This window comes from Nestor notabilis, unplaced genomic scaffold (assembly GCF_000696875.1).
Source record: "Nestor notabilis isolate BGI_N333 unplaced genomic scaffold, ASM69687v1 scaffold15889, whole genome shotgun sequence".
In the NCBI taxonomy this organism is placed as follows: domain Eukaryota; kingdom Metazoa; phylum Chordata; class Aves; order Psittaciformes; family Psittacidae; genus Nestor; species Nestor notabilis.
Genome location: NW_009943036.1, coordinates 66,491 through 78,377, shown reverse-complemented (window position 1 = coordinate 78,377; position 11,887 = coordinate 66,491). Strand labels below are relative to the sequence as shown.

Below are 11,887 nucleotides of genomic sequence, written 5' to 3'. Positions count from 1 at the left end.
TGGAGCAACCTGCTCTAGTGGAAGGTGTCCCTGCCCGTGGCAGGGGCTGGAACTGGATGAGCTTCCAACCCAAACCATTCCATGATTCTTTGATCTTGTGTCTGTTTGAACGACATTCAACACTGCTGGTTGCTGGTACAACATTGTTTATAGCTAGTGATGAATATTTCCTAATTAATCACTGATGTTAAAGGGCATGGTTGCATGTGTGGATCAGCCCTTGAGATGACAAGGGACCAGTTTTAGATGTTTTGCAGGCTGTAATTGTAGTCCAAAGGATCTACTAAATGAGAGAGGGAGACTTGGTAATTCTCAGTTGTTTCTTAGGGGCTTTCCCAGAGGTCTTGCTCTGTCTTTAGCTCCGTGGTATTGAAGCCACTTTCTAAACTCCACTTAATAGATACATCTCCAGTCTATATGTAATTGTTTAAAATAGCCTTGTGGGCCTGATTTTCGGATTATGTTGGTGATAAGCAACAAAAGAAGAAATAGTTTTGACTTGCAATGACAGGCTGTCCCTCTTGTGGATTCTGAACCTATTGGGCATCCCTGTTCACAGGAGGTTTTGCTCTTCAAGCTCATAGAATCCCAGCCTGGTTTGGGTTGGAAGGGACCTTAAAGCTCACCCAGTTCCAACCCCCTGCCATGGACAGGGACACCTTCCACTAGAGCAGGTTGCTCCAAGCCCCTGTGTCCAACCTGGCTTTGAATTCCCAAGGAACTTGTCCAGGTTCTAGATGATACACAGGGCAGGACTATCACGGAGGCTCTGATCTCCAGAGCCCCAGCACAGGGCTGTCCCCACTTGACACTAAGGGCTGCAGAGGAGGGGAGCATCACTGGGCTTATTGCAGAGCCCTGAGACATACAGGCAGAACTTGTATTTCAGCTTTGACCCATGTGTGTCTACTGTGGCTATTCTTTTTGTCCAGAGGCATGTCTCATTGCTGTTTCTCTTATTAACTCATATTCTAAACATCATCTGAGAAAAGTGGGGAGTTAATCCTAAAGAGGCCTGGACAGGTTTGGATTGAAGAACTCACCATTTAACCCTTCATTAAATGTTCAAGTCTATCTCGGGTACTGAGCATTCATGTGCTTGAAAACCTTACTTAACATAAGTAAGAGTGGCTTAGCAGGAACGCAGACAGAGCGCCTTGAGCTCAGCAAACAGGGTTATTATTTCCCTGAGAAGCTGTTAGACATGCACTTGGGTAGTAGCCACTCGGTGTGGTAGCAATCATGAAAGGGAGTTAAGCTGAGTATTTGCATGGGCAGGAGGTAGAGAGATACAATCACACGTTAAATTAGACCAGTGTCCGTAGATGTCTACAGTCTTGGTACACAAAACATTCTAGCACAGATACATATGTTTGACTGTATATTCAGTGTACGTTCCGTGGCCCTGGTTGAAGTATCGTGTGTACTTTGCTGTGCACACGGAGATTGAAGGCTTTTCGGAGGCTCTCCGAGCTTGAAGAACAGGGGATACGTTATGTGAAGCCGTGAGCTTTAAGGAATGCCCACAAACTCAATGTAAGGTACAATTTCATCTCTTTCAAGACCTCTGAAAGGCTGGAATGGGCATGCAGAGCAGTGTGTTTAGCTCAAAGCAGGGTAGGAGTGTTCGATCCCGGTCCTTGAGCCGTATAATGTATTCCTGTTTGCAGAGTTTAAATATCTGTCATTCAGCAACCCCCAAGCACATCTAAACAGGCCCTTTGAGTTGCTGCACATTCCTTAACAAAGTGATGAAAATAGCTTCAATGTACATGATTGTGCAGCTTAAGTCCTGATCTAAAAAGAAGAAGAGAGAAAGAAAAGCCTCTTGCTTGAATAGGCAAAAAAATGTCATTGTGTAACACGATGGGTTTGAGGGCTCTTGGCTTGCAGCATCCAGGCTTCCTGTTTGTGAAACATCTCTCTGTGCTGCCTTCCCCTGGTTATGAGCAGATCTGGGCAGAGAAAGCGACCTCTGTTTTCGGGAGGGCTTCAAATATTTGTCAGTTTGGTTGTGTTTTGCTTGCAGGTGATGATTAAGCTGTGTGTGTGCATCTACTGGTGTGAACGCGCAGGGGTGCGTGGTGTGCGCACATGCGCCTGAAATACACAACTGTGTAAGAGCCCAAAACATCCTTCTGCCTGTATGGTTGGGATAGAAAGGGGGGAGGATTAGGAAACCACAGTGAATCACACTGCTTGGGAAGAGCTGTGGCTATAGAAAAAGTTAATGTAGATGTTCACATAAACTTGTCAGAGGGTGTTTGCAACAAAACCATGTAGAAAATGTGATGTGTTTTCCTGCTGGCCCGTTATCCCTTCCTTTTGAAAGGTATCACGTGTAGTGGGATTGCTGCAATGTATCTCACCCAACAGCCTGCTTCGGATTTGAGCTTTCAAAACATGTCCTGCCAAAGGAATTGTATGAATTGGTGTCAGTTTACCTGGGAATGGCTCATTTTGGTTCCTTAAAGAACCTCTTGTAGGAGAAAGGTTTTAAACCAGTGTCTCCAAGAATGCCTGGTTATTAGGCAATGTAATATCTCAAATACTCACTTCTTTTGACAAAGTGTTCACTTTGCCCCATATTCTTTAGCATTTGGGAGAAGTAATAGAGGGTTTAAATCGTGTTTCTTTAAACTTAAAATGTCAGCTTGTTCGACAGCTCTATGGCTGTTACCTGTATGGCTAAATCAGTCATTCTATGGATGGAGCGGCTCTGCTAGCATGCACAGCTTGGAGACTTCCCAAAGCCTGTGCTGATTGGGGTTGGTAGAGCTCCTGGGAAATGGCAAAGCTGGGCACAAGTCATTAGGTAGGAAAGATGCAGCCAACAAACTGGTAGGAGGCTTAGAAAACTCATTCATTATTTAATATCCTTAGCAAACAGACTGCAATTTACTTCCAGCAGCCTGCTCAAACAAAGCTATAAATTACCAGCTTCGAGAAGTTAATCTGGAAGGGTGTTGAGTACTTTGGCCATATCTCTGCTGAGTACTGGGGTCAGGAGGCAGGGAAGCCAAAGGCAGAAGACCACCTATGCAGCGTGGCTCTGTCAGCCACTTGAAACCTGTGGCACCTCATCCTTTGGTTTTGTTTTGTTCTTAGGCTGTGTCTACTACGTGTGCATTGTGTTCAGTGAAGGGAAGTGGTTGAGGGGAGTAACAACACCCATGCTGAGCTTCCAGAATATGACTTAGCAAAAGCTAGCCCGAGTAGATGTGTAGTTACCTGTTCTATTTTAGACTTCAGTGACTTATATGAGTGTCTAGAAGGAGAAAGCTACTACCAGGATGTTTTCCTTTGCACTGTTCCCCACTAACAGAGACAACAAACAAGGTGAAGCTGCAGTCATTCCCTTTGTGTATCGCTGGTGTAAAGCTGCTCCTTTCTCTTTCTCTTTCCTCCTGTGCAGGAAGACCCAGCACAGCTCTTTGGACCAGAGCTCCCCACCCCAAAGTGGCGTATCCGGCACCTACAATCACCCTGTTCTGGGGATGTATGATTCCAAAGATGACTTCCCACTCAGAAAAACAGGTAGCTCTTGCACTGATTCTCTGTGTTGCTCTGTCTTTGCTGTCACACTTGGTCCTCTTTATTTTGCTGTTTTAAAGACGTGATGTGACTGAAAAGCTGTATTTCAGGGGGTAGTTTATTCAAGAGACACTCACTCTATCGTGCTGCCCCTTCGTCTGTCACTATGCTCAATGTGAGAGGGAGCCCTGAGTTGCTTTGGGGTGTGCAGGCAGGAGACAGGGGAGTTGTGTGTCAAAGTTTGTGAGATGTTTTCACAAAGTCAAAGCTAATACAGAGATCTGGGTGTCTGAAGTCCAAGTAATGTTTTGCTGAGTGAGAAAAGGACCAAGAAAAGTTCATTTCTTCTGGGATTTGCATTTTATATACAAGTTTATACTTAAATAAATCTGTTTCTGCCAGTCAAAGCGGCGGGACTTCCTGCAAAGGGGTTTGGTTCACACCTAGACAGTTATTTCTCAGTTAGGTTTTTCCCTGCACGGTGGCTTAGCAGGTCAGTTATTTCTCAGCTATATATTATGTAAACCAGGTTGTTTTGGTTGGCTCTCATCCTCAGCTCCATATTGCATGCCTAAGCCAACACAGCCTCAGCTTCGAACCTGGCCAGCTCGTGATCCTCAGCTGCTTTCTTTGGGGAGTCATAGAACCCCAGCCTGGTTTGGGTTGGAAAGGACCTTAAAGCTCACCCAGTCCCAACCCCCTGCCACGGGCAGGGACACCTTCCACTAGAGCAGGTTGCTCCAAGCCCCTGTGTCCAACCTGGCCTTGAACACTGCCAGGGATGGGGCAGCCACAGCTTCAAGTGGATGTAAGAGGAAAGCAGGGGTATGGTTGAACTTCACAGCTTCTGCAGGTGCTGCTGAGCTGTTTCTGAGGTATGCTTTGTGGACCTCCAGATGTGGATAGATGAGCACCAGGAGTCAAAAAGTGTGTCATCCTTTGATAAGGAATGCTGACGGTGTGTTGACCCAATCTCCTTGTGGATTTACTGCAGTCTCTGCTCAAATCAGCTGCCCTAAATCAGCTCCCGAGAGCTGCAGCAGCTCCTTTTCCTTCTGGGAGAGGGATGTAGGTGTTCTCATGGCACTTCTCCTAATAGTTAGAAGTACAGCAGGTCTTAGGTGTAGTGAATGGTTTTAACACAGTTCTTGTTACCTGTGGAAACTTGGAGGTTTTTCTTCTTTCACCATCTGATGAGAAAGAATACACCTCCACACTGCTGCCTTGTACCTCCTGCCTTCCAGTTCTGTGCTTTCAAAGTCCTTTTTGGGAACTTCTCGCTATGGACCAGAGCACCTGGCCTGGATCTGGGGATGGATTCCCATCTGCTGTGCCTTCCCCGTTACCGGGAATGGTGGGTTGGGTGACAAGTGCCACACACTTCAGCTGCACAAGAAGTCAATCAGAACTTGGCAAGACCTGCCCCGGATATGGGATTTTTTCCTGGGCATACCCTGTATCTGTGGTGGTGGTAGTTTTGATTGTGACCTTTCTGGAGGACTCTAGAAGTAGAGCTAAGAAAACTGGCTTTGCTGAAGGGTAGAGCATCCTCTAATCTCTGCTTCTAGGTAATCAAACACCCCATTAGGTGTGTGGTAGGTGCTGCTGTATCATCAGTGCCCAGGACAGATGAAGTGATGCTGTCTGGGCTTTGGGACTTTTGTAGGGAAGGAGAGGACTGATGGAGGAATATCCTCAGAGAAGACTTCCTTCAGCTCTAAAGCTGGTGAAGCACAAAGATGTGCTCAGTGTCTATGTCTGGAGGAGGAATGCAAGCCCAGGCTGCTAGCAGCTGCTGCTGCTGTTCGCTCCTCTTCTGCTGAAGGCTTTCAGGCTCCTCTGGGAAATCACAGCACTTCCATGCAGGGAAACATCCCTTGGCACCATTCCTGTTGCTCAGAGCCTGTGGACAGCGTGATTCCAAAAGATTTTTAGCTCTTTCCTACACCTTATAAATGCAGGTGATCCATTTCTAGTGTGGTAGCATTCCCACAGTGTAAGTGAGCTTTGACATGCTCCCGAACTCCCATCTCATCACTTCAGGGGACCTTAGTTCATAGAATCCCAGCCTGGTTTGTGTTGGAAGGCACATTAAAGCTCATCCAGTTCCAACCCCCTGCCATGGGCAGGGACACCTTCCACTAGAGCAGGTTGCTCCCCTCTGTCAGGTTAAAGCCATTTCCCCTTGTCCTGTCCCTACAGACCCTTGTCCAGAGTCCCTCTGAGATTTCTTCTAAGCTTTTCTTGTCAGCTTGGGTTTGAGGATCAGCCACTCTTCCTGCTCCCAGTGTTATGGAAGGGGATTTCTGCAGAGCTCAGCCCTTTGCTGTGACCCAAACTGAGCTCTCAGTAAGACTCTGGCTGAATAAAAGCCCCGTCAGACAGGGGGAATTAAGGATGATAAATGTATTTAATCACATTATTAAAAATGGAACCAACCAAAATCCTTGTTGTTTTAAACCAGGAAGATGTTGAGCTGATTTTGTTTTTCCAGCATGCTGATGCTTATTGTTTTTGGAGCCCAGCATTAACCTTTTGGGGACTGCTCTGTGATACAGTCGAGTTCACTTGTGAGGTTCAGGAGAGAATTCTTATTGTTTTGATTTGTTTTCCCTTTCTTTCCCTTTCAACGCAGCAGCACGTCAGTCTCTGGCACAGTGTTCCCCTGCAGAAATCCCCTTGCCAAGAATGTTAAGTTGCTTGGAGAAGAAAAGCTCCTGAACAGTCTGGTGTAAACAAAAGACAGGGAAGGCTGGAGCCCATCCTAAATAAAGTTCTTGATTATGGGTGAGCTTTTCAAATTATTGGCACCAGGCAAAACTCTGCCTTTGTGTTTGTAATGTAAAACTGCCATCTCGTGTAGTCCAATTTGATTAAATTTGATTAAATATTTGCACTTCAAATAACAAAGTCCATCACAATACACTTCTGATCACCAGGGCTGGAATCCACCCAGCATCATCGTTAGGGATAGGGTGATGTGGGGGGCTGCGGGATGGCGGTTTCCCCCTTGTCCTGTCCTTACATCCCTTGTCCAAAGCCCCTCTCCAGGTTTCCTGGAGCCCCCTTAGGCCCTGGAGCTGCTCTAAGGTGTCCCCTTCAGGAGCCTTCTCTTCTCCAGCTGCCCCAGCCCAGCTCTCTCAGCCTGGCTCCAGAGCAGAGCTGCTCCAGCCCTCGCAGCAGCTCCGTGGCCTCCTCTGGCCTCCCTCCCGCAGCTCCACGTCCCTCTTGTGCTGTTGCCCCAGAGCTGAATTAGGGCTGCAGGTACTGACAAACCCCAGGCGTTGTTTGTCAACAGCTTTCTTGGAGCTCCTGAGGTTTGTTTTTAACACAGCTTCTTTTCAGTTTTGTTTTCCTGAAGAATATTCAAGACCAGGTTGCACAGAGCCTTGGGTGACATGGTCTAGTGTGAGGTGTCCCTGCCCGTGGCAGGGGGTTGGAACTGGATGATCTTAAGGCCCTTTCCAACCCAAACCATTCCATGGTTCTGTGGTGTCCTTATTTTCTCCCAGGAGCGAGGCTTGTTAGTTAATGGCATTCCCTGCTTTCTGAGACCTGAGCAGTGGATGTGTTAAAAGATGCTGTTAATTACAGAGCTGACACGACCAGCATTGAGATTGGTAAAAAGCAAACAATACAACTTTTTATCATGGTTTTCCTCTTGCTTACATAGAGGGTTCTGATTGCTTTGGCATTTCTATACATCCTGTGTAGGGCTGGACCATGTCATCACAGGCACTAGCTTTCCCACTTCCTCCTGTGTAAAGGTAGGGTAAAGATCCTTGTGTGTGTTGGGGCTTGAGAGCTCATCATGATTTCTGAGGAAAGCCACAGCATTTCAATCAGGTGTCTTGAAAATCAGGACTTGTTTTGCCAAGCTCAGCCCCTGCTAGGCTTGCCTGGCCAGCACACATTCAACTTGCTGCATGCAAGAGCTACAAGTGTTTCCCCATATCTGTACTTAAACCTGGCCCCAAAGTGGGAAGGAAACCCAGCTCATTTCTTCTGAAGGACTCTTCAAGGTCTTCACACCTTTCTCCTGACTGGTCTGTCAGCAGAGGTGGGATTTTGGACCAAGCTGATGTTATCAAAACCACGCTGTTGTTTCATTTTGTCCTTTTTGACTTCTGCTTCTCAAGCCTCTGGTGTTTGCCAAACACTGTGCACCAAAAAGACCTCCTGAATCTGTTTAAGAGCACTGGGTGGCTGGTTTTTGGTGTCTTTTTTCGGGGGCTGCTGCAGCCGTTGTCACTGTTCTGTGAAGCATTGCTGATGCTCCGTGTCCTGGCTTTCCCTTTACTCCAGTCTCACAGCTGAGTGCACTGGGGAGCTGAAGATCAGAAGGAACTTGATGGCCATGAAGATTTTAAGGAGGCAAAAAGATTCCTGTGGTCCCAAATATGTTTTCACTGCAGAGCTGTGGGATAGCATCTCAGGGTGTGAGTTTCCACTATTTCCAAAGCTAGACTGAGTTGAATGCCAGACTTGGAGCTTACAAAGACATCTTTGGAAACTCTGTGTCTCTGAATTTCCTGCCTAGATAGTAAATGAGTGTGAGTGTGTGTGGTATGGGCTTGGAGAGAAAGGACAAGGAGGAAGTGTCACAGGCCCCTCTTTCAGCTCCTTTTCTCTGGGGACCAGGGAAGAACCAGTATTCTACCTGAAAACCTCCCATCCCAGCAATGTCTTTTGCCTTCTGCACAAGTTGTGACGGCAGGAGAACTGGTTATAGGTCAAGTACGATGTCTTAGGGCTTGTGGTAAAGGGGAAAAAGCTGTCCTCAACCTTCCCAGCCCACACAGTTAAGAACTGGCAGGAAAGCTCCAAGGAGGAGTATTTAGCTCAGCATTGTCAGACCATGGCTTATGCACTTCTTTGCTGCAGTGACTTCCCTCAAGGATTAAAGGAATATAACAAAAAGGAAGCCCCTCCTTGTACCTTTGGGACCTACTGCAGAAGGAATCTGACAAATGCATTGCCTGTGCTGATGATGCCAGCAACCAGCACAGCTTCCAGCCCACCAACCTTCTAAAAGACATAGGAAAGGTGATTATGTTCTCGTGGCTGCATCAAGCATGAGCAGATTGTGAACAATGACTTCTTCTAAGCCCCATCTTGCACTTAGATGATGACATGTACCTGGGCTGTCAGGATCCTGATCACTTGTGGCCCACACAGAGCTGCCATGAAACAGGCAGCATGGTCCTTCCCTATGTGCATCTACCTGCCAGGCACCACGGATCAGTGCACAGTGTGTGCTCCCTGGTTCCTGATGGGGTGCACACAGCCTTTCACTACCTCCAATGTGCTAATACTCTTCCCCTGCGAAAGAGAGGAGCCTGAGAGAGAAAAGCATTGAGCATCCTGCGATGATGTTGGTTTCCTCACAGCATCGCAGAAACACAGGCTGGTTTGAGTGTTATTTGCAGCTAAGCAGGTGAAATTGTGCTGAATTTCTTGCATTTCAAAGACAGCAAAGAGAAAAAACAAGGGTTTGTCAGTGATTAAAATGCTGCATTTGTCAAGAAAAGGCATAATACCTCCCTGAGTTGGTTCTGATCATTGGAATGCTTTAAGTGGTTTGTTGTATCACAGAGATTGTTTAGAGGAAAATAGAGTAGGCAGAAATCCTGGTGTAGTGTGGGAGTATGATTTAGAGAAAATCTTTGAGCTCTCTATGGCATGGAGTGTCACTCAAGTTCCAGAGCATCTTTCCTTTCCCACCAACGTTGTCTTTCCAGCTGATGAAGGAGGAGGAGGTCTGGCTTTCGTGGGGACCCACACACTGCCTCGTGCGCTCTGCTGAGAGGAGCCATAGACCTGCCTGAGAAATCCCCATTGTTTAAATAACCTTTCCTGCTCCAAGAAAAGTAATTTCCAACTGGGTTTGATTCTAGAATTCTATGACATAAGTGTCTCTAATCCAAAAATAACTTCCTAAAGACAAAAATGGCTTTATGGCAGTGATGCCGCAGAATAGCTCTTCAGACAAGCATGCTGACATTTCGGAGAGCAGCAACAAACCAGTGTGCATTTGGAGGACCAGCAAATACTTGCTTTAATCCCCCCACTTCTTCTGACTGTCATGGCTAAATGCACACTAGGGAATTCTTCACTCCCATGTTTTAATTCAGCACCAACGGCTTGAAGTCTGTACTGTTCCAATGGCACACCTCTCCTGTGCTGAGGTTTGCCTAGAGGCAAAAGGAGGGGACACCCCCTTTTCTTCAGGTAAAGCAGGTGCACTTTTGACATAAGATCCATGGGGAGAAGGGCAATACTTCCCATCAAATCACTTCTTGAGGGGTACCATCAGTGGTGCATTGAAGAAGAAACTTCTTCCATTAGAAGACCAAAGTTTAGTGTCACCACTGGAGGCCAAGGAACTAGCTCTCAGTCATTGAGTGAACCTGCCCTTCTCCTCCTTGGTCCTCTCAGCTCCGTGTCTGCTTCGCAGGGGCTGCCAGGAGCTTACATGCTTTCAACTCTACATGTGCTTATGTATCAGAGGGCTGGAGCAGCTCTGCTCTGGAGCCAGGCTGAGAGAGCTGGGCTGGGGCAGCTGGAGAAGAGAAGGCTCCTGAAGGGGACACCTCAGAGCAGCTCCAGGGCCTAAAGGGGCTCCAGGAAACCTGGAGAGGGGCTTTGGGCAAGGGATGTAGGGACAGGACAAGGGGAATGGCTTGAACCTGCCAGAGGGGAGATTGAGATGAGATATTAGGAAGAAGCTCTTCCCTGTGAGGGTGCTGAGGCGCTGGCACAGGGTGCCCAGAGAAGCTTCCTTGTATCTAACCTGAACTTCCCCTATTCCCATCACCCCTTGTCCTGTCATTCCAGTCCCTGATGAAGGTCCCTCTCCAGCATCCTTGTAGCCCCCTTCAGACACTGGGAGCTGCTCTGAGGTCTCCACACAGCTTCTCTTCTCCAGCCTGAACGGCCCCAACTTTCTTAGCTTGCTGGATGGCATCACCTGAAATAATGTATCTAGAAATATATATGCATGATTAAAAAGGGCTGGATAAAAATATCTGCTATATATTTAAGAGGTTTTAGATTAGATTTGAATTTCAGAGTTTTAGATTTTTTACAAGATACTTGCTATGTTCTCAGCCTGGAGAAGAGAAGGCTCCAGGGAGACCTTAGAGCCTAAACTGGCCTTAAATGACTTTAAACTGGCCAGGTTGCTCCAAGCCCCTGTGTCCAACCTGGCCTTGAACACTGCCAGGGATGGGGCAGCCACAGCTTCTCTGGGCACCCTGTGCCAGCGCCTCAGCACCCTCACAGGGCAGAGCTGCTGAAATCAAGATGTTGAAGGACTGGGATGAAGGTTTCCGTGGTGCTTTGTTTGCTGTTTGATCAGAAACGTGGATGGTTAATGGGAACATGGCAAAGTCTGCCCAGGACTTTGTGTTTTTTGACTTGCATAGACTTAATGTCCCATTAGTTCAGCAGCTTAGGGGATGCAATTCTAGGAAGAAAACAATGAGAATGACATAAATGTTGGCGAATTGGATTACATGGGTTCTGCTGCAATAAATGATGTATAAGAGGGGTAAGTTGGGTTTGAGCCTGTGCAAACTAGGGAAGCTTTTGGCTTATGCTCTAGTTATTAATTTACTGGGAGGAAAACAAAATATTCTTTGTATAAATCCTTATTATAGGCCAAATTAAGTATGTCACTGCTGAAGAAATCCCACTGGCTTTGTGGAAGCTGACTCAGACTTGGCATGGGCTCCATCTGTTTGCTAAACAGGAATCAACCTGATTTCTTTCTAACTTCCCAGTGTTTGTTTTGCAGGGTTTCACCTTAAGACGTAGGAGACCAGTAAGTTGTGTAATTCAGCCTTAAGCTTGCTCTAAGTAGCAGTGATGGGTTTAGTTGGCTTTATTTGGGTATATTGCCTGACAGGGTGAATACTGGGAGATTTTCAGTGGAATTAGTGTTCCTGGGAGAACATCTGACCTGTGTTGAGTATCTAGTATTGATAGTTACATGTTGCTTGAATTCCTGCTTTCTCCATTTGAAGGACAGCCCTCTTCAGCTTAAAACTATTTGCTGGTATCTAATAGTTTAAAATCCATCTGAATCAGCTTAAATGATCGCTTTGAGGTTTGGAAATGCCTGTTTAAAGCTACATCTTTTCTGAGAAAAGATGCTATATGTTGATTCCTTGAATTGAAGACTGTTCTCCGCTGCCTGAATTTGAATTCACCTCATTCGGGCTGTATAGCACCCAATTAAATGTGGGTTGGGATTATGCTGTCTGAGGTCTTAATGAGAGGTTAGATTTGGGATTATAACGGGGCAGTGAAGATAAAGCCAAAATCAGAAGGAGCTAAAGAAATACAGTTC

The 11,887-nt window shown here is 46.6% G+C and overlaps 1 protein-coding gene across 1 annotated transcript in view; it reads left to right on the top strand.

The window, feature by feature from the left end:
* Positions 1 to 11,887, top strand: part of HDAC4 (histone deacetylase 4) — a gene marked incomplete at both ends in the record, with an annotated part of 95,564 nt that overhangs the window by 18,675 nt on the left and 65,002 nt on the right. Inside the window, one exon of the mRNA XM_010021677.1 lies at positions 3,416 to 3,537. Coding sequence (XP_010019979.1) covers positions 3,416 to 3,537 — 122 coding nt within the window. The remainder of the gene's footprint in view (positions 1 to 3,415; positions 3,538 to 11,887) is intronic.